Source organism: Choloepus didactylus, chromosome 5 (assembly GCF_015220235.1).
Source record: "Choloepus didactylus isolate mChoDid1 chromosome 5, mChoDid1.pri, whole genome shotgun sequence".
NCBI classification, from domain to species: Eukaryota; Metazoa; Chordata; class Mammalia; order Pilosa; family Megalonychidae; genus Choloepus; species Choloepus didactylus.
In genome coordinates this window covers 111751259-111772876 of record NC_051311.1, presented here as the reverse complement: position 1 = coordinate 111772876, position 21618 = coordinate 111751259, and the positions used below count along the sequence as shown (strand labels likewise).

Here is a 21618-nt window from a genome sequence, read left to right as displayed (position 1 = left end):
ATGTGTAATCCAGGACAAAACTGGAACCTGAGAAATGGGCAGTTTTTTTTGTTTTGTTTTGTTTTAAATAAGCCCATTTTGGTAAAGGATTGAAATGCAGATAATTAAAAAGTAGACAATCCTAACAAAATGTTATTTAGTTGAGGAAGGAACATTTGTGGGACTTCTTACCTGGGTTCCACCATTGATAGTTTCTCCCAGCCAGACGTGCTTCTTGACCTTGGAGTTTCTGTACCAGCTCTTGGCTGAGATGCTCTCAGGTTGGGCCCGAATGCAGGTTTCACCGGTAGAGAAATCACAGTATACTTTGATGGCATCCATAGTACATCCTTGGTTAGGGTCAATCCAGTAATAACCTTTTAAGAAAACAAGACCCAGGTTTTCTTTAAGCAGAGGATAGGTTCTAATAATTTGGGGTTAAAGATATTGATTCTCACAAGTAACAGTTTTGATTGTACTATTAAATTGCATATCCCACGTTGCAGAGGAAAAGGTGGCTCTTTTTAAGATTTGACAGTTTCTTTCTCCATGAAAAAATCAACATGGGGTACAGATTACCATGAAAAGGACAAAACGTATACCAAGAGAAGCTTGAAAAGGGGTGCTGGATGGGAGAAGAAAATGATGCTTCATTAATTGTGTGAGTTCACATAATGCATTTTTTACCAAAATACATTTTAATTCTAAAATTAAACACTGGTGGGGCTGTACCCATGGGAACTGATTTTGAAAAGCCCAACTTGTGAGAAGAGTCAGCCTAGTTTGGACATCTTGACCTACCGCTGTTCCACTCTGGGTGGCTGAGCCTCAGGTCACGGCAGGTGCGAGCGGGGTTTTTCCTAGAGCCCTCAGGAGTAAGAAGGGTCTCGATTTGGTTGTTGAGGGATTTCAGAGTAGCATCAACTTCATAATCCTTGGGTCTGAGGGAAGGTGGTGAGCGAGGCTGGTCAGCCCTGTAGAAGTCTCCTTCATAACCAAAGTCGTAACCGCCACCACTTGCACCAGGAGGGCCAGGGGGTCCGGGGGGACCAGGAGGGCCCTGCAAAGGTGAAAGTGAGAGGGGAGAGAAGGGAGGCTTTTTATCTGGTTACAGAGAGAGCCATCACTGACAGCAGATTTTCAACCAAGCTTCATACAGAAGTATGTTTTAATAAGTAAAAAAGAAACAAGTTTATGTAAGTCAATAACTTGCTCCCAGGCACACTTGCAGATATAGGCTTAAAGGACTATTTTGCATATATACAATTTTAACATATTTTAGAAAATGTATGGAAGTGCAACTGCTTTATGTGTTTTCCTAATTCTCTTGGTTTAGTCTGAAGGACATATCCCTTAGGTCGGTGATGCCCTTGATTATTTCCCCAAATCATACTTACGCTAGGACCTTGGCTACCCTGCGAGCCACGGATGCCAGCAGGTCCAACTGCACCAGGATGTCCAGTGCGACCGTCTTTGCCAGGAGGGCCAGAAGGACCAGCAGGGCCCTAAGAAACAAGGATACAAGTCGGTGTGAGTCAGGGAAAACACACACAAGGGAGCAGAGCCCGGAAGCTCTCTGCCCACCTTGGCCTCGACTTGAGAAAGGAAACACCTCTTAGATCGACTTACCCGAGGACCAGCGGGTCCCACAGCGCCAGGAGCACCTTGATCACCATGCTGACCCTTTAAAGAGAGAAGAGGGAAAAAATCACATTTTCAGAACATGTGTCAATAAATAGACTTTGTTTTTTTTTTTCAAATTGAATGCTGAAATTTTAGTTTTCATGGACTCTGGATTGAGAAAACTGAAAATGTAAAGTGGGTCTCTTCTCTCCCATTATATCTATTATATTCAATTTTTTTTCCACAGCTATTTCAGCAGTGCAATATTAGTTATCCTTCTAACTATATGTCTTTAAGAGGGGTTGAAGGACATTGTTGCCAGGAGATTTTAATATATGTATATTTCCATCTCCCTTAACTCTCTCCTTTTCACATTGGGATGAAAGAGCATTATCTCCAAGGGATGGATTTAACTGGAGAATGGGCAATGGATATGATGTAGGATGTGTTGGAACAAAAGCAATGAAAATTCAAGGAAGACCATTTTGAGTCAGAGGTCTTTAAGACTGTTGTAATGCTGGATGGACACGATTTACTTACAGCGAGACCGGGGAGACCCTGCAATCCGTTGTGTCCCTTTAAGCCAGGAAGACCTCGGGGCCCCTTGTCACCAGCCTCTCCCTTGTCACCTCGAATACCTTGTGGGCCCTGTAATGAGAGAAAAGGATCAATAGGACATTTACATTAAAAAAAAAAAAAATGGTACGCAGCTCTCCACAAATACCTTTTAATCTGTTTACAAAAGTAACTCTAGACATCAAAGGAGTAAAAGCCACATGGGTGCAACTCCCATCTCTAAGGCTCTTCTCTTAATCTGCTTTTGTTGAGCTGCCTGTAAAGTGGCTGGCTATATGTGATCGTTTAATACACGTAAGCAGAAAAAACTTAAAATATATCAAGCTATTTGTAGCAATTCTCAACAAGGAATAAAATTTTTTAAAAATGTGTGAAGTCTAGCCTGTTTATTGTTTATTTTCTTAATGGAAAATCCAGACCGATCCTGTCTAAATATTGATTTGTAAGGAAATCTTCATCATGTACGTACACTAGGACCTCTTGGACCAATGGCACCAACGGGACCAGCAGAACCGACAGGACCCTGGGAATTGGAAAAGAAAAACATAGCTCATCAGCCATGCCTAAGATCCCCCTCCCCAGATCTCCCCTGTCCCCAGGGTGAAGCCCCTGAGGATGACAGCATTAAGGGACTGGTATCTACAAACTTACAGGTTCACCACGGTTTCCGTGTTTGCCAGCAGGACCCACAGCGCCATGCGGACCAGGGGCACCTGCAGCGCCAACGGGACCAGGGTTGCCAGCATAGCCACGCTCTCCCTACCAAAAGTAAAATGAAGCTCAGCTTGATCTGGCCTGTATTTTTGTTGCTTTTAAATTAGAGAAAGATCAAGAAGCACACTGACCTTGTGTCCAGGGAGACCATCACGGCCGGGAGGGCCATCACTCCCAGGGTTGCCCTATGAAGACACCACACAAATTAGGGCACTCAGTGAGACCCTGCTGCCCACCAGCTCTTAGGTTCCAGCTCACCTGCCTTCATCACTCCCAGGACTCAACCCTTTCAGACTATTACAAAACAGATAACTTGCCAACGTAGAAATTTTTTTAGATGTGTTTTAAATATTGCGGCCCAATACTGAAGTGTGCTATTAACATTCTCCCAAGCCTAAGTAACTTTTAATAATTTCAATACTAGGAGTAGCCAGCAAATGTAGATTTTATGGAGATGTAGAAACAGACCATCTAGTTCAGACACATGGGACGAGAGATCTTCAGCTCAAAACGTAAAGTTACCCCCATATATGAAATACTGCTCTGTTTTGTTTTACAAACCAAGGGTTGGACTCACATCTCGGCCAGCCTCACCAGGAGCACCGTTGACTCCAGGGCCACCCACAGCACCAGAGGGACCACGGGCCCCAGGAGGACCTTGGATGCCAAGAGGGCCAGGCTCACCCTAAAGACGCAGAGAAGATAAGACAGTGTTTGTCTTGTTGGATTGTGTGCTAACCTCACCCTCCCAAACCAACCCTAGCCCAGAGCTTCCAGTTTGAAATGAGAAGGGTAAATTGATTGGGCCACAAGATGGTAAGAAGTGTCATCAGAGATCCCCCCTCCCTCCAAACCCTTAGATGGGTAGGCTTTATGTCATTATGGACTAGTGGTCTGTACAAGTTAAGCCTGGTTTTGTTCAATTTCCCAAGCGAAATGAAATTATAAAGTTGATAGAGTTTATGGAGATAAGATGGTGCCATGTTGCTGTCATGTGTAAGGTTTAATGGAATGATTCAGAACCTCCAGAGTTTCATTCTTCCCTTAGGATAAATGATGCCAGCCTTTCATATTGAAGAGGAGTAAATGCAATTAGAGCTTATATCATTCTTAAGCACGTAAAAAAGAACAAAAATCATTCTGCATAATGTTAAGCTGTGTCTTTATAGGGTGTGTCTAAGTAAGGTGGTATTAAAGCTTCTTAGATAATTGACATGTGATCTGTATGAAGAAAATGTGATGAATAAAAATCTTAAGTGGAGTTATTCAGTGGTCAATCTGTCACATTTGAAGTGGCAGCTTTTAAAATCTTTTTATTATGTTAATGAGAATCAAAATGGTGTCAAACACTCACCACAGCTCCAGCAACACCTGGTAGACCACGTTCACCTCGAGAGCCTGGGAGACCCAGGATACCGGGAGCCCCTAGAAGACCCTGAGGACCTGCAGTGCCAGGAGGTCCCTAAACAAGAAGAAAAACACTGAGGATTACAGATAGGAACCTTGCTGATAACACAAGGCTGCCTTGAGGATTGTGCAAATGAGCTGACCTCAGTAAGGATCATGGCCAATGACCTCCCATTAGTAGGACATATCCTTGGATCCTTTTCTCTAGTGATGACAAAAGGCTTACATCTTGGCATATGTATCTATATATCTATCAATCACACACATATAAATACTTATTTTTAATTTGGTTTCTCCTCAAGACCAATGGTACAAAATTTTAAAAATATGTGGTTGAGGTTAATGAAGCCATCTGGGGTGGTGTAGTTCTATAGATCTGTGCAGGGAAACAATCTTTGACCTCAGCCTGTGTAACTGAACCAGGGCTAAGAAAGCCAAATTTCTGAGTAGTAATAACACTGGCCAAAGCATGCTTAAGGAATTGTTGGCTTACTGAGGCTGATTAGTTTACAGTAGGATGGCCATACAGTGGGATTCTGACAGCAATGGGTGTCTGTTCTAACCCCAGAATCAGGAAGGGTCCCTCAACAGCTTAAAGGGTGATTGTGATTAAATAGTGAGTCCTCTCATTGACCCTGTCATCCCCATCTGATGCCTTCTGAGCATCTGCTGAAGCTTTGACACCTCAATATCTGCTGGACAGGTTCTGTGGCTCAACTGAGCTCTGTTTGAGAGCCTGCTATACTCATACACAACTATGTGGCACTTGAAGATTTGTGTGAGGGTTTTATTTCAATTCAACACAAGGTATTAAGAAAGAGGAGTTTGAAAACACTTACAGCAGTACCAGGTTCTCCGGAGGGACCCTTCTCACCAGTAAAGCCAGGGGGGCCACCTGCACCTGTTTCTCCAGCTCGCCCAATTGGACCTTGGTCACCACGAGGACCACGGAGCCCTTCTTTACCAGCAGCACCAGAAGGACCAGGAGGGCCAGTGATACCCTGTGAGCAAATGTACAAAGTCATTTACTTTCTGTTAAACATCATGGACCTGGAAGAATGCAACAGAGGCTTCTAGAGATTGAGATGCAAACAGTGTGAGGCAACAAAATAATATCCTGGCCATTATGGGGAAATGTTTAGACTTTTAACATTCTTTCTTATAGAAAGAAGCAATTGCCACCTCCCTTCTTCTGAGGCTGCAATAAAGCAAATAATGGAGGCAGGGTCTATAACAAACTTCTGTAAGAAAAGGCAATGTCCTACCACCAGGGTCCTGGCACATTGGAATCAGAGCTATGTAGAGTTCTAGGAGTTAGTCATAAATGAATGGGACTTTGGGTTTCAGAGGACTCTGCCCCAATTTCTTTCTGAAGAAAGCCAATACCGGCATTTTGTTCCTAATTGAGGAATCATATATGCTCTCAACTAGGTTTAATTAAATGCCTACAGGGAATGAAGATTTTTCTTGTGTGAACCTGTAAAAGGATTCCAAGAAATCAACATCTTTGCTATTTTTTCCCCTGAAACCTTAACTGGAAGACTTAATCCTTGGTAATTAATTAAATTCTCTTGACTCCTGACAGGACAGTCTGAATCAGAATTAAATTAGAGGCCAAACCACCTTTAAATTCAGCAACAATTATACCTTAACAATGGGGGCAGAATGTTGGCCATAAAGGGTAATTGGATATAGAAATATCTGATATGTGACTAAAACTGTTCTCTTTTTTCATTTTTAACAAAGAGACCATGCCCCTAAAAGGGGACTGGTGTTTGCATGAATAAACTGATATTATAAAATATAATTGGAGATGGTTTTGCCTTAATGGTTCAGAAAAACTGATTTCAGATGAGGAAAGCAATAGCAAATATTAGTACCGTGTTTCCATAGAGTGTTTCTTACTGGTTTCCTACCAGATGTCAGGTCCTTTGGCTAGTTAATGAAAACATGGGTTTGACGTGATTTACTTACAGAGGGTCCAGGAGGGCCAGTCCGCCCAGCAGCACCAGGAAAACCAGTAACACCCTAAGAACCAAGCACATTACAATTCCACGGTCAACACCAGCTCCAAAGTTTTGGGTAAGGTGAGAATGTCTCCTCTGGGAAATCCTCAATACCTGTGACCCGGGATAAGCAAGGAGTGGGGAGAGTAAGTAGCCTCCTATGGGGTATGATTTAACTAGGACCCTGAATCCCTTCCTTCTCCACCCATCTTCCCCACCAACTGTAATGCTCATATTTTACATTGAGGCTTTGATGACACGCTAAATTCAGGCCTTTTTGAAATGCTAATATATTATCTGATGGTTATAAAGGCAAGATCACACACTATGCCATTATTACATTTTAATGGGTATACATTAATATATTTTAATTACTTGGCTAGGTGCGAAGGGAATAGGCACCAAATAGGTAAATTTGTCTCCAGAGGAAGGGACATGTCATTAAGCGCTGTCTCGTGAGAGAAGGAGTTCAACCCTGGGGAGCTCTGGGCATGTAGGGAGTCAGTGTGAGAGCACTGGACACCAAGGGGAAGGACTTGGTCAGGAGGAAGACATGGGGAACTATCTAAAGGATAAAAGGCAACAAAGCAATATTTTATCCATTTCACAGTTCAATGACCCTGGTCAACCTTGATTATTATATCAAGTGAGGTGGTAGCAACATACGCTGAACTCACTTCCAGCTGGGATTAACATCCCATGTACATGACCTAAACTTCAATGCCGGAACTACTCTGATTGGAATTAACCTGAATTTCAAGAGTCTCCTTATCATGTCTAGAATTAGTAAAAATTCCACAACTTTTAAGTCATCCCTCATGGACACTCACAGGAGGGCCACCATCACCACGACTTCCAGCAGGACCTGCAGGGCCATTTGGACCCTAAATGGAAACCAAGACAGGGTCAATTTACCAAACAAACAATTCTTGTAAATGCTGTACTATTCTTCAAAGGGATCATGTCCTTATCTAATAAGAAGTATTTCCTTATCTATTATCTATTAATCATAGATAGTATCTATTATCTTCTAACCTTCTATCTTATGTTAGAAGATATGATTATCTGTGCCATATACAATAAATGTCAATTTCCTTACTTCAATATTGCCACTCTTTTGGGGTTACTGAAGAATTAAAATATGACAATCTATGAAACTTTTATAAATTTTAAATGGCATGCAAATGTTAACTCGTATTTTCTATTGTCTTTTATGTAGACTATTCCCTGGCGTACAGTAGACATTTGGTCAGTGTATGTCGCATGATACGATCTCATGGGTAACCTCACAGGCTGTGTGGGCCACCAGTGAATTTAACTTACAGCTGGACCAGCAGATCCAACGGGGCCCGTGGGGCCAACGATACCATTTTCGCCCTTAGGTCCTTTGGTTCCTCTCTCTCCTTTAGCACCAGGTTGACCAGCAGCACCCTGTTGGGAAGGAACAGCTCTCATTCTGGGACTCCAGTTCACTCTAGTCCCCAGTGTAGGATGTTTGCAGATTAACCTTCATTACATGATACTCACAGCAGGACCAGCAAATCCGTTGGGGCCAGCAGGACCAACCTCACCACGTTCACCCTAGGTGGGAGAAGGGATTTAAGACATGTTTCAGCCACCCTAGGTTCATCTGTGTCTAAAAGTCGTGAGGTAGGAGTGTCCAGAATTACCCAGGCTTCTACTTACAGGGCTACCGCGAGGGCCAGCAGGACCGGCGGGGCCAGCAGCACCAGCTTCACCCTAAAATGGGACCAAAGATGAGTTTGTTAATGTGACCCACATAGATGCTCAGAAAGGTGAACGGGAGAGAGGACAGTGGGAGAGAGTGGGCTATTGTCAGAGTTTGCAGTTGCCTGGGGAGAGATTACCAATGTGCGAAGCACAGGGTAAAATAAAGTGGGTCCTTATTCTATTTAAAGGTTGTATTCATTTGGGGGATTGAAGTGGTACTGCTCATATACTGCTCGTATACTTGCAAAACCCCTATAATTCAGTGCCCACAATACCAAGAGGAGAACATTTTAATTTTTAGATGAACACACAGCTGATCTATTTGCCTCAGTCTTTCCAATACAATAAGCAAAGTCTAATTTAAGTGGACTGTTTGATGTGAAATGGGCACACTACGTATTTGATTGATTTTTTACAATTGAAGGCCTTGAGAAGGCTCAGTGCATTAGGAAATTGTTAATGGGTAACAGGGAAAGACTTTAAAATGAATGATAGAGATTAGATTATAGATCAGATAGCTGGAACATCTCTAGGGAATCAAAAGAGAACTTGAGACATGCAACACTTGTTTCCTGCTCCCCCTCCCGATAGCTAGATTTCAAAATAAGTGGACTGGGGCTCTTTGGGATGAGAGCAGGCAGGAAATTTTAGACACTGCTGTCAGCTCAGAGAGTTACAACTCAATGAAAATGCATGCTCACCCGGTCACCAGTGGCTCCAGCAGGACCAGGGGCACCCACAGCACCAGGAGCACCCTAGAACCAAAAAGGAAACACGTCTTACTAATGACAACCCTACCATCCCAAGGGAACCTTGTCATTCCCCCTTACCATGCTTATACGGTGACTGAATATTTTTACTGCACACTCTGGTTGGACATCAAAAAAGTCTCTGGTACACTTTGTCTCTAATTATCAAGACTGTTAGAAGCTGCCTCAGGAGGAAAGTATTTAGTAATAAACGTGTAAGTCAAGGGCAGTGCAGGGGATTTGGCAGAGGTGAACTCTCCACTCTTGTAAAATTCCCTGGAGAGCGGAAAATTGAGTAGCCTTGTTTGGAACTGTTAGGATTGTGTGATTCCAAGGAAGGACTTTTAATGAATGTGTCTCCATGAGTTACCAGGGATAGTGGGAAGAAAGAACTAAGGCAGCCTCTGGCCTGGAAGAGCTGTTATTACATGCCTGGTTAGATTATTACACAGTTATGGGACTATCTTTGGTATCTCCATTGGATCATTTCTAACTAATCTTTGGGGATGCTCTTCGAGTGATAAAATTCCTAGGATGTACATTTGACTAAACAGGACTTTGTTAGAGGTTCTGGCTTCTTAAAATATATGAGAAATATTGCCTTTTTAAAAAAAACCATTTTAACTTAAATCAATCATTAAAAGTTCTATTAAACCTAGAGCTTTTGGTCTGTAGTTTGTTGTTGGTATAGTTAACAATAGGGAAGAAAGAAAATTCTGGCTGTTTTTTTAAAAGGAATAAGTTCCATTGAAGTTTTCTATTGGAACATGTAAAATGATTTATTAGGCATAGATCCAAGAAAGGAATGGGACACTATTTTAATATACTTGAATTCTTTTGTCAGTTCTATTTTGGAAAATGCAATTCAAAATAAGTAAAATGTAAAAAAAAAAAAAAAAATCTACATACAAAGAAACAAAATTCAACTCACACGAGCACCATCTCTGCCTGTGGTACCAACTTCACCTCTGAGACCGGTTTCACCCTGGAATTATAAAGCAAAGGCAGCTTTTTGTTTCCTAACTGAATTTTTGAATAAAAAGTTAGTTGAAGTGCTGTTACAGAAGATGCTATAATACTTTCAGTCATTTAAGATCTCTGGTAAGGTCTCTATTCCATACCATTCTATAGGTGTTGAATGAGGGAAAATAAATTAGAAAAAGTAATTTACGACCTTTTCTAGATTATTGCTAAACATTTTTTTTTTTAATTTCCATACATGCTCCTAAAGCCTATTCAAGCAAGGTACAAATTCATGCGGACAGAATTATAAGGCAACAGTTCCATGGGCTGCAGCGCCCGATCCCTCTTATGACATAAGTAATGCGGCAGCACGGTTGACAGCTGTTCAATATAGTTGATTCCCATTAATTAGGGCAGGATGAGGCATTATTGTTAGTGGCATTAAAATGAGCCTCATGTATTACTCAACACCATCTGCTTGCATGAAATTCCATGGTAGCAAGGAATTCTGCCAGATTAGTGAGTTTAAAAATGCGTGGGTGCTAGGTGGCAGAGGGAAATGTAGATAGATAGATTTCAAAATGCAACTGTAACATCTGCCAAGAATTGTAAAAGCAAACAACAAACAAAAACAAACAGGGCATCCTTTGCAGCCTTCTTTGATAGAATTCATCAACCGGAGTTCGACACTGAGCGGGTACCTTCTCCCCCTTGCCTCCAGGTATACCAGCAGCTCCCCTCTCTCCTGGGAGTCCACCAGAACCAGCTGGACCAGCAGTGCCCGGAGCGCCGACTACACCAGGTTCACCCTTGAATTAAACACATGTGGAATCAATTATTTCAGTGGTGAAAGAAAATGAAGAGCCAAACTCTCTAAGAATTCCAATTTAAACATACAATAGATACTCTTCTTGCCTGCCGAGAAACACAGAGGAAGGCTATCGAAAGCAGGGAGAATATAACGGAGGGGGATGCTACTAATGACACAGTAACTGAAAAGAAGAGGGCAGTGGGAATGGGTGGCTGTGACTCCCTTAAAAGTTGCTCTTCTTAAGTAAGACGGGCATGAAAAAGAAGAGGGTAAGACAATGGGATCCTGAGGGTAAAAAATGTTTGCCCACAAACATTTTTCAAGGATAAGTCTCTTAACCCCAACAGGAAGCATGGAGCGAGTCCTCAGCAACTGGAGATATTTGCATTTTAATCTCCTTAAGAGTGGGGAATCTACCTTCCATTTTTGTATAAAACCTTGCAATTCCAAGTATTTAAAACCTGTTGGGTACCTTCTGAGCTAAATCTCTTTGAAAGTACTTCTATTATCTTACAGAACCATTATTTTTCTTTTCTTATTTCCTCTTTCCCTGCTTTTATTCTGCTGCCCCCCCCCCCCCCAAATATCCTTCCACATACAAAAACCGTTTCTATCCCTAAAGGTAATGTGAGTTACCTTCTGTTTATTGTGGTTAAAAGTACACTCTTTTTCAGAATGTGTAATCCCATCTATTTTAAATCTGATCCACGGTTATATTTCCAAACAGAAGTTTTCAGCCTTATGTTTTTGGGTTGAATGTACTCTGTCCAGTTACTTTTTAGTATAATAAATTCTCTTATTATTTAAATTTATACTACTTTTTTGAAATTTTACTCTATGGGGTGGAATGTTGAGAAGGTAGTTTTTTGTTCTAAAAATAATGCCCAAATGTACATGTTTCGAGATTAAAACAGAAGTAAGAACAATACGACGAGAAAGCGGTGAAAACCCATACTAATTCAATTACGTTTTTGAAACACTGGGATAAGCACCCCTACCCCACCCCAGTTTTCCTTTGAAATAATTCAGGTTCACTGAAATCAGATTGTTATTTACTGAAATAAAAATCATCACAGAGCTGAAAATAAATAAAAATATGAAAACAATTCTTTTATTGTAAAAGATTTACTTATTCTAGGGTAGGCAGGGCCAAACCAGCAATACATAACGTAGACTTCTTCTTACCTTGTTTCCATCAGGCCCTGGGGGTCCAGAAGGACCTCGGCTTCCAATGGCGCCAGAAGGACCAACAGCTCCACTCTCGCCTGGGGGACCACGCTCTCCCTACAGGGTTGGAAGGAATGTGGCATCAGTCATCACTTGCAGAGATGCTCTTTCACACCGCAGGGTTCATACTTTAGCTTTGCAGTCCTGGATCTGCCATTTTATTGGTAAATTACAATTGTCTTTTTCCTAATTTCTCCCACTTGTAAAATGAAAGGGTAACATGAGATAATCTCTCAAGTATAATTCAGCTCTAGTTTTTACAACTCCAAAATCTGTTGCTTCTGGAGTATAACATTCAACTTTTAGGATTCATTTCCTTTTATTGTCTTTTATGGATAGACCCATGGATAAAAATAGATGATAGTTATACGTAGTATTCATAGGGAAAGGCTGTTTCATTTTAGCTGAATAGCAATGCCAGGTAGATAAGATTAGATAATCTCATATCTATACCCCCTTTTACAATCACCCACAATAATAATAATAATAGCAGTTATATAAATAATCCACAAAGAGGATATATATATATATATATATATATATATATGTGTGTGTGTGTGTGTATGCAAGTATATTTAAATATCCTCCCAATGTGCATCTAAATATCACAGTGGCATAGCATTCCATGGTCCAGAATATTTATCACTTGAGTTTCCATTGCAACCGCTTCAAAGAACCTTGTTATAACTTGTTTCTCAGGTGATGACACTAAACATGTTTGGGCTTCATAAATACGTGGAAACTAGCCTCATAAAGGGATACTTTAGGGGAAAACTAATCATTCTAGGTATTCTGATGACCACAGATACATTGTCTATTTTATTTTTCTTGATCATATTAGAGCCGTGATTTTAGCTTTAGACTGAATATCAACACACATTGCAAAAATTAACTTTTAGTAAGAGATTCTTTTTCCTTGGCTCAGGTTGAGCCACTGTCATAAATCTATTACACCTGTCCATATAAATCATGGAATATAATGCATATATTAGTTCATTTGTTTCTTATAACTGTGGCTTTTGAATAGGAGTTATGAGCAATTAAAACAATCTACAATCGATTTAGGAATTTAACACTTTCTTGCTGCAAGGTCATTCATTAGTGGCTATAGGAGAAGGTGCTACTTCTTTTAAAAGCACATAGACAGTTTATGAAAGTTAATTAAATAACACTTACTCTTGGACCGGCAGGACCAGGGAGACCAAATTCACCAGGGATACCCTAGGCAAAACATGAGAATAAATAAAGCATGAAATTTTAATATTATCTCTAAATTCATTTATGGCTATGAAATTTAAAAAGATTTTGAAAGGGTGAAATAGAGCCAGATAGGCTCTGCTCACATGAATGCACAAATACCCTGGCTATTAAGAATAAGAGAACTTTCATTTGTGTACAGAAAGAAACAAAAAGTGAGAATTCCATTGATATCACAGATATCCTTATCCCAGAACCTGTTATCAACAAACTCATGTTTCCCATTGTTAAGTTTATCGCTTTTAAAAAAGTGACAAAAGAGACTATCTCCTTTGATATGATAAATAATAATGAACAATATCAAACATCGCCTATTTTCAGCTATATAACAGACTGCCTTCTTAATAGAAGTTATCATATTCTGCACATTACCTAGTTAATTGTATACCCAAGTGTGTCTCCTTTATCACTGACCAGCTGTCTCCTTAATGCACCCCACGGTTGACAAAGGAGACCAGACCACAGAATGTAACTGAATTGAGGTACATTCATCACAATTACAGAGAAAATGACTCAGAGATCACGCTCTGATTGTGGGATAGCAGGGTCATGTCTGAATGCCAAGAAAAACATTAAAAGCAATTTTTCAGGCTCTAGCTTGATGGAAAATCAGTGCATTTACCTTTTCACTATAGGGAAGGAAATAATTTGTATTTTCACATTACCGAGAACAATATAAGGAAGGGTGTTAAATGAAAGTCATTCGTAGGTTTTACTTTCATAAAATATGTTTCATTCAATCCTTCAAATAAAAGTAAAATGAGTAACTTGTATCATTCTCTCCATTAGCACTAACATATGGAGAACACTATTATTAACATGAGCAACATGAAATTCCCTTTTACATATTATAATCACACTTCAGTAAGGTATTTAATAACAGAAATTCTTAAGTTTGGGTGAATTTCCTATCATTTGTTCTACTCACTCTTTCTCCTGGTTTGCCTGCTTCGCCAGTTGTGCCTGCGGGGCCAGGCAGACCCTAAGTGAAAAGAAATACAAATTTCAATATTATGGTTATATTCAGGGGATTTGCTAATAATTTGGTTTTGGTGGGAACTACCTAATATCAATATGATCGCTATTCTGTGTAATTAAAGGGTTAGTCTGCTTTGAAAAAATGCAAAATCATTTGTTTTGGCTCTGAGCTCATATGCTGTGTGGTGGCGGGAGAGTGGTACCCTGACTTACCAAAGGCAGTATTTTGTATTTTGTATGTCTGAGTTGACTTACCTGGAAGCCTGGAGGACCGGCAGGACCCTGTTCACCTTTCCCACCTTGGACACCCTGAAAGTGATTGGAAAGAAAGCATAAATGGATGTGTGCCTCCATTGCTGCAGAGCTATACAACTTTTGGACTGGAAAACAGAATCAGTCATCTTGAGAAAACCTGTGTTTTCTGGTGCATAAAATGACGAGAGTGGAAGAAATACTCACTTGTAGTCCAGGAGGTCCCTGAGCACCATTGTTTCCATCAGGACCTGGCGCACCCTGAAAATATTTAACAAAAAGGATCAATGTCACCCAGGAGCCAGCCAGTTTAAGGTGCCCTAAAGCCTCATGCGTAACTTCCTGAAAACAAGCTTGTCATTTTCGCGTGAATTTAATTCATTGGGAGTTCCCCTTCTGAGACGGCTCAAGGGAAGTCCATGGATAGAGGGCAATTCATAAAAACCAGAGCATGCTACTAGCATATTCATACCCTTTTATCCACAAGATGAATAAAATCAAATAAAAACCAAGTACTTCCATAAATATTTTCAACTTATATGTCTGACTTGTTAGAGTTCACTGCCTTATAAAGGTGGTTTGAAAAAAAGACATCCTGTGACAGTAAAAAGACCCTGAGGGGCGCTGTCTTGGAAAAAAGTGACAGAGTGATGTCAGGTGGCTTCCAGGTATGTATTGTTTTAGGTAAATGCTATGTGAATAGATCTGTAAAGAAGTCAGAACCTACCCGGTTACCAGCAAGACCGGCATGACCTTTCTCTCCACCTTTGCCAGGATCACCCTATAATAAAAATTACAAAAGTAATAATAACCTCACACATTTCATGTCTAATTAAACGTGATATTGAAATGTTATTTTCTTGCTTGCTTTTTTGTTTTCCTTGAGATACCTAGTCCTTGAATTTTGTTTTCTAAGGCACAATCCATTACTGGACAGCCCCCATATACACTAAGATGGATATACACGGCAAGTACAGCTGTCTCTGTGGAGGATGTGAGCCAGGAGGTAGGATTTTCAGCAGGTATATATTATACACTGGAGGTACACTTTTTGCAGAAAGGGGCCTGCTGCTTTCACATAATGAAAGAAACCCACCTCGAGGTGGACTGGAAGGAGGCAGGAGAGAAATATTAGAGTTTGGTGAAATGAGGCAACAAAGTGCTGTGGTTGAGGAGGTTGTGATTCTTACAGCGGGTCCTTTGGGTCCAGGGAATCCGATGTTGCCAGCCTCTCCTCTTGCTCCAGCTGGGCCAATGGGGCCAGGCCTGCCGTCAATACCAGGAAGGCCCTGAAACCAGAGTTTATTTAAAGTTTACTCGGCATCAACATGCTGTAACAATCTCAAGATTACGATGCTGCCTCGTGATGAAAGAGAACAGTTTTCTGAATGCATGGAGATTCTTGTATAAAGCAGCAATAAATTGTGAATCCACTTTGCAGTTCTAAATAGGATGTTGGTACGACGACAGCCAATTCAATCTCCTGTGTACGCAATTTCCCTCTTCCCCTCTCTTTCCACACGCTTGTCACCAGCTTTAATTTTCCCTACCATGTTTTTCTTTATCCCTCACTCCTTTCAGCCCTGTGTGCATTCGGACTAGGCAATTACAATCTATTACTTTGCATTCCCCAGATGATGTATGTGGCTGATATTTATTTTCAATATATTCATGTATAAATAAGCCACAAAATGAACTTGATAAGGGTGCAATAAGTGTCCTTGAGAATATAATGGAAAATGAGCAGTACTTACCGCAGGACCTTCTTTACCAGCTGGGCCAACATTTCCAGGGGATCCGGGAAGGCCCTATAAAAAAATAAGGATGCTTTTATCTTGGCACTTTAACACATGTACTCAATGCCAAAATTAACTGAAATCTCACAACCCACCACCCCCTTTTGTTTGTTGCCTAGGTAAAATCAAGAATATTAGCCAGTAGCTGGAAGGTGTGAAAAGAGCTGTGGAGTTTTCCTTCTTTCTCTTTTTTAGTGCTTTTCCTTTTATTGAATTTAGTGTAACTGATCAGTTTATATATATATATATCTCAAGAAACTGTTAGGCAACATACTGTATGGGCCAAATGTATCACTGTATTTACCTTATAATAGAAAAACTAATACATTTAGAAAACAATTTTCAAAGTGGATTTTTTTACTGCTATATTTTGGTGCCCCTATTGCTTGTTTGTGCCACAGTTACAGTGGATATTCATCCATATGATAATAGAGGCAAAAAAATTACTCTATTGCTATGCGTTGGAGTGTCTATGGTTCTAAAGGTCATTTCTCCATAGCCAGTGTGATGGTGAATACATTATAGTACTTTCTGATTGCTGGAAAATGATTTACTTCTGAGTATAATAGACTAACAATGTATAGTCCTGACACATTTCATGAGCACCTTATATAAAGCTCACAAATTAAGATAAAAGATTCACGCTGCTAGGAGAACCAACATAATTTGGATATATTAAAATAGATCTATCCACCTGAAAATCTCATAGCCATTGAATTATTAGTAATAAACAAGAAATTTATGAAGTAACCAAAAATGTAAAAAGACAGCCATCAGTAAATCTATTGCAAATTTACTTTTGATGTTTTTTAATTGTTGTTTTCAAATATTAACTGGGTCTTTAAAAAAAAGAAAACAGGGCCAGCTGTGACTTGCTCAGAATCATTTTGGTACTTACTCTGGCTCCCATGAGACCAGGCTCCCCAGGGCGACCAGTGTCTCCGCTGGGGCCTCGGACACCAGCAGGACCACTTGCACCACGGGCACCAGCAGGGCCCTATTTAAAAAAAAATAAGGAGAGAGAGGAAGAGGGCGCTAAAGCTGATGACACAGCCACCACCTGCAGCATCGAGCTCCTTCCCGGGAATTGAGTGAAGGGCGACTTACAATGACACCAGCTCTGCCATCAGCTCCAGGGAGACCCCGAGAACCAGGACCACCCTGAAAGAAAGTACAGGAAGCTGATGAGGATTAGGGAAAAGCTTTGAATCAGCTACGGCAGAGTTTTGTGTTTTTTAAATATTGGCAGGCATGCAAGGACTGTAGATATGAACACAAACTAAGCCAACAAAATTTTACCCAAACCCCAAAGGAATGTGTGGATGAGAATTCTGCAAACATCAGTCAATACTGTTTCCAGACCAATTTCATAACATACCACATTGTTAGTTATTGACTTAATAAAGCAGATGGGAAACAGATGCTTCCCTAGTCTAGAAAATGTACTCGGTAAATTTGATCGAAACCCAGTGATGGGGTTCCAGCCTATGTTTCTGGTGTGTCCAGTGTCAGGAGCATTTGAAACGTACTCTCAGCCCAGGAGGGCCTGTGGGGCCGGTGGATCCAGATTCACCACTGGGGCCTCTCTTTCCTTCTTCACCACTGGAGCCAGGAGGACCTTGGGGCCCAGCAGAACCCTGTTTAATTAAAAAAAAAAAATTTTTAAAGGAGGGAATAGAAAAAATTTAATTTTTGTATAATCTGTAGCTAAGAAACTGGATTGAAAAAATAACAACCCCATAAAATTGTGGTTATAGAACTACTTACAGGCTCACCCTTGCCACCACTCTCTCCTTTAGAGCCAGCTGGGCCAGGTTCACCCTAGGATCCAAAAAAACAGTTGTCAAATGACAAACATTCATCAAAACTCTGGCAGACAAATCTCTTGGAGAAGGATTATGAATCAAGGTAAGGAGAAACTCAGGTTCTCTCAGAAATGTGCCCAGTTCTTAAACAGCCTCCTGGGGCATGGTCTTGGTTGAAAGGACAAGTCTGATATTGGATTCTTCACCTCATGTACCTTTGGGTAATGTCCTGGGACACTCGGGGGTGTGTGTCTGCATATTCAAGAGGGAGGGAGTGTACGTACTAACCCATACACAAAAGGAAAACGTGACAGAAGGTCAAAATGACGGTAATCAAACTACAAGAGGAGATCTAGGTGGGATGGAATGATGGTAAAGCTGCATTTCCAGGATGTTGAAAGGCACCGCGTTGGCCACTTACAACAAGTCCTCTGGCACCAGTAGCACCGGAAGCACCAACAGGGCCAGGAATACCACGGGGTCCAGGGAGGCCGGGGGCCCCGGCAACACCGGGCAGGCCCTGTAAAGGAGAACGCAGCTTGGTCTGTCACCAGGCGACTGGCTGTCGAGCACAGCATTCAGTTAAATGTCTTTAAAACTCCAGTTGCACATTTCAGCCTCCCCCATATACTCACAGCAGCACCCTTAGCGCCAGTCAGGCCATTGGCTCCAGGGTTGCCCTATGAGGAAAAGGACGAGAGGAAGGATATCAGTTGATAGAACAGAAATATTTCCCTTCTTCTCTGACCCCACAATTATTCTATTTTCTTCTTTTTCCTTTTTTTTTTTTTCTTTTTTCCCCTTGAGGATTTTTGAGATTAAGGACTTCATAGCTACTTACAGGAGGTCCTACAGGGCCAGAAACACCTGGAAGACCCTGTTCACCACGGGGACCGGCAGGGCCAGAGGGACCAGTGTTACCAACAGGTCCAAGTTCACCCTAAAAGAGGAAATGGCACCGTGGAGTTAGCCAGCAAATAATGAAGCAGCACGTCTCTGTTTTTAGGACACCAGACCTTATGAAATTTCTTTAGGATTGCAACAATTTTCCTTATCTAGTTTAGTGCCACAAGACTTGGGTTTGATTTCCTGTTTTCCCAGGGCTACCACCTTGAGTCCCACTGCTACCTTGTCTTACCTCCGACTGTGGTAAATATGAGAAAGGGAGAGACTCGGGGTCACGGTCAGCCAGTCCTGACTCGTTGTGTAGCGTATCCCAAAGGGATCAAATGGGACCCATTTCCATGTTGCCATTTATGTCTAGACACATAGTGCTCAAGGGCAGAGATGATCTATTTCAGGCTTAGAGTAAGAAAACCGGTCATTCTGTATCTACTTTGAAGGTAGGGCTAATTAGGGTCACTGGCCTGTAATTATCTCTCTGTCCATAATATAGTTACTATCTTTCGCATCATAATGAAATGTTTATCAGACATGGTGATGATGGTAACCAGTGTTCTTACCTTGGGGCCAGGGGCACCTGGGAAGCCTGGGGGACCAGCGGAACCAATGGGACCCTGAAATCAAAGCAGAAGGTTTTAAGAATTTTCCTCCCAATAAATTATCAACACACAACAGCAAGAGGGTATCAAAGTGCCTAAGAGAGAAAACTGATGGGTAGTCTGTCGTCCTTAGGAAGGGATGTCAAAGGAAGACATTCGGGTACCTAAGGTAGAGCAGATTTTACTTTATATATCAATCAAAAGCCCTGGGGATAGTACTTGTAAATGGAATCCTTCAAAGACCTCACGGGACATTTGGTGAAGTGTCCGCAATGATGCATTTTGTAGGAAATTAATAAAGAGGATAGCTCCGCTCCCACACTCTGCCACCCCTTCCAAATTCCCCAGTGCCAAAACTTACAGCAGGACCCACAGGACCCACACTTCCATCACTTCCACGGGATCCCTGTGTAGAAAATAAAGGGGAAGAGCCATGTGGAAAGTTAAATGGCAGAGATTAGAATATTTTTTAAAAGGATAAAACCGGAAAAAAACGGAAGCGCTTACAGCTGGACCAGGGGCACCAACGCGTCCTCTCTCACCAGGAAGCCCACGGGCTCCCTAGAAGCAGAAACATTTTCAATGAAATCCAGAATGCACATTTTGAAAAATTCACAGGAATCATTTGCTTTGTCCAATTTCCAACATGAGCTAGAATCCACAAGAAATAAATAGGTCTTGTTCTAATTCCAACTAAAGGGTAATGGATTTCAATTAAGTATGCAGAAGGCTATTAGAAAAATATCAAAGAACACAATACCGAGGAAAATGGTAATTTAGCAAAAACACTAAAGAAGGTCCAACTAGCAAAATGTGTACACATTTAGTTTTTCAGTAAACAATACTTACTGTTTGACCTGGAGTTCCATTTTCACCAGGGGCACCAGGTTCACCCTACATGGAAAAGAATTGAGTTTTTGTTCATTATATTTATTGATTTTTTTTTTCTGAGTGTGTCATTTTTGCCCTATTATCACAATTTGGACTATTCATATATTTTGTAATATCTCTTACACACATAGACTATTTCTCAATTATTCCAAACACATAATTTTTTTTAAAAAAAAAGCTAAAATATGGATTTTTATTTAGAAGATACCTAATATTTAAGGTACTAGGGAGATGTACTTGAGTATTACTTTCCCCCCTCCCCAATTTCCCCATAGATTTTGGATATCTGTTAGACTAGGCATATACATTAGAAATGATTTCATAAAAAGAGATGGCAAAGGATAAATTTGTACTCAGTATAACTGTATTTGATCTCTTTAAAGTTATTTTTAACACTCAATATTTTTATTTTTATAAAATATACATGAAAAGCTGAAGCTTCACAACATTTTTTAGAGCTCTCATGTTCACTTCCAATCTATATCGTTGTCCTGAGGAAAACAAAAATGTGGTGCAGGGGCAGGGGTTGACTTAATACTAATGGCACAAGAAAAAGAACTTTCCATCAAGATGATCTGATTTAGATTCAAGCATGGTTTGAGAGGCTATATAAGGGCCTTTCCTTTCTAGGCTTCCATAGGAAGTGTGTTCTTTGGGAATGAGTACTGGAGTGGAAACCAGGAATTCTAGCCTATGTCTTTCTAACCACTAGATATGTGACTTCAAGCAAGTTACCAGCTCTAAGCCTCAGTTTCCCTCATCCTCAAGACAGTAGAGTCTCCAAGTTTCCTTGCAGCTCTAACATTTTATGATGCTGTGACTAGAAGTCTGAGCTACTATATTAGGCTCTGGGGAGAATGAGTTTGACCTTGTCCAATGTGTGGCAGCTGGAAAGTTAGAACAGATTCTCCATATTCATGTTCATTTCTGGTCCCGCTAGTATTTGTTACTCATTAATTTGTAATTACATTGGTATTCACTTTAATATCACATTATCTCCTTAATAGGAAAGAGAACATTTTAGAGTTGAAAACGCTGTCAGAGAAGACCCTAGCCAAGAGATAACACACTTCTGAGACTTAATTACCTAATTAAAAATTTTTTGAGTGTGCACAGATAAATCACAGGAAGGAGATTGAGAAGAGTATTGTGACATGAATGTACCTTTCTAATTAATGCATGGTAAAGAAGATACAGTTTAAAATAACATCTAGTATTCTAATTTTTTACTATATGTTTATTTACTTTTATTTTGGCTGCAGGGATCTATTGAAGTTACAGAAAGAGGGAAGGGAATGGAGGAAGAAACTACTGGTATTATTGCCTTTTAAGCATTTTAAAATATTGTGGT

The 21618-nt window shown here is 40.7% G+C and overlaps 1 protein-coding gene across 1 annotated transcript in view; it reads right to left on the bottom strand.

Moving 5' to 3' along the window:
- Positions 1-21618, bottom strand: part of COL1A2 (collagen type I alpha 2 chain) — a 35589-nt gene that overhangs the window by 2465 nt on the left and 11506 nt on the right. The window contains exons 13-50 of the mRNA XM_037836691.1: positions 20226-20270; positions 19884-19937; positions 19738-19782; positions 19338-19391; positions 18716-18814; positions 18510-18554; positions 18296-18394; positions 17837-17890; positions 17599-17706; positions 17177-17230; positions 16968-17066; positions 16028-16081; positions 15464-15562; positions 15001-15054; positions 14481-14534; positions 14277-14330; positions 13972-14025; positions 12963-13007; positions 11745-11843; positions 10450-10557; positions 9717-9770; positions 8738-8791; positions 7992-8045; positions 7833-7886; positions 7629-7736; positions 7136-7189; positions 6274-6327; positions 5139-5300; positions 4247-4354; positions 3470-3577; positions 3024-3077; positions 2830-2937; positions 2648-2701; positions 2143-2250; positions 1609-1662; positions 1377-1484; positions 781-1039; positions 172-356 (exon numbers count right to left, since the gene is read on the bottom strand). Coding sequence (XP_037692619.1) covers positions 172-356; positions 781-1039; positions 1377-1484; positions 1609-1662; positions 2143-2250; positions 2648-2701; positions 2830-2937; positions 3024-3077; positions 3470-3577; positions 4247-4354; positions 5139-5300; positions 6274-6327; positions 7136-7189; positions 7629-7736; positions 7833-7886; positions 7992-8045; positions 8738-8791; positions 9717-9770; positions 10450-10557; positions 11745-11843; positions 12963-13007; positions 13972-14025; positions 14277-14330; positions 14481-14534; positions 15001-15054; positions 15464-15562; positions 16028-16081; positions 16968-17066; positions 17177-17230; positions 17599-17706; positions 17837-17890; positions 18296-18394; positions 18510-18554; positions 18716-18814; positions 19338-19391; positions 19738-19782; positions 19884-19937; positions 20226-20270 — 3117 coding nt within the window. The remainder of the gene's footprint in view (positions 1-171; positions 357-780; positions 1040-1376; positions 1485-1608; positions 1663-2142; positions 2251-2647; positions 2702-2829; positions 2938-3023; positions 3078-3469; positions 3578-4246; positions 4355-5138; positions 5301-6273; positions 6328-7135; positions 7190-7628; positions 7737-7832; positions 7887-7991; positions 8046-8737; positions 8792-9716; positions 9771-10449; positions 10558-11744; positions 11844-12962; positions 13008-13971; positions 14026-14276; positions 14331-14480; positions 14535-15000; positions 15055-15463; positions 15563-16027; positions 16082-16967; positions 17067-17176; positions 17231-17598; positions 17707-17836; positions 17891-18295; positions 18395-18509; positions 18555-18715; positions 18815-19337; positions 19392-19737; positions 19783-19883; positions 19938-20225; positions 20271-21618) is intronic.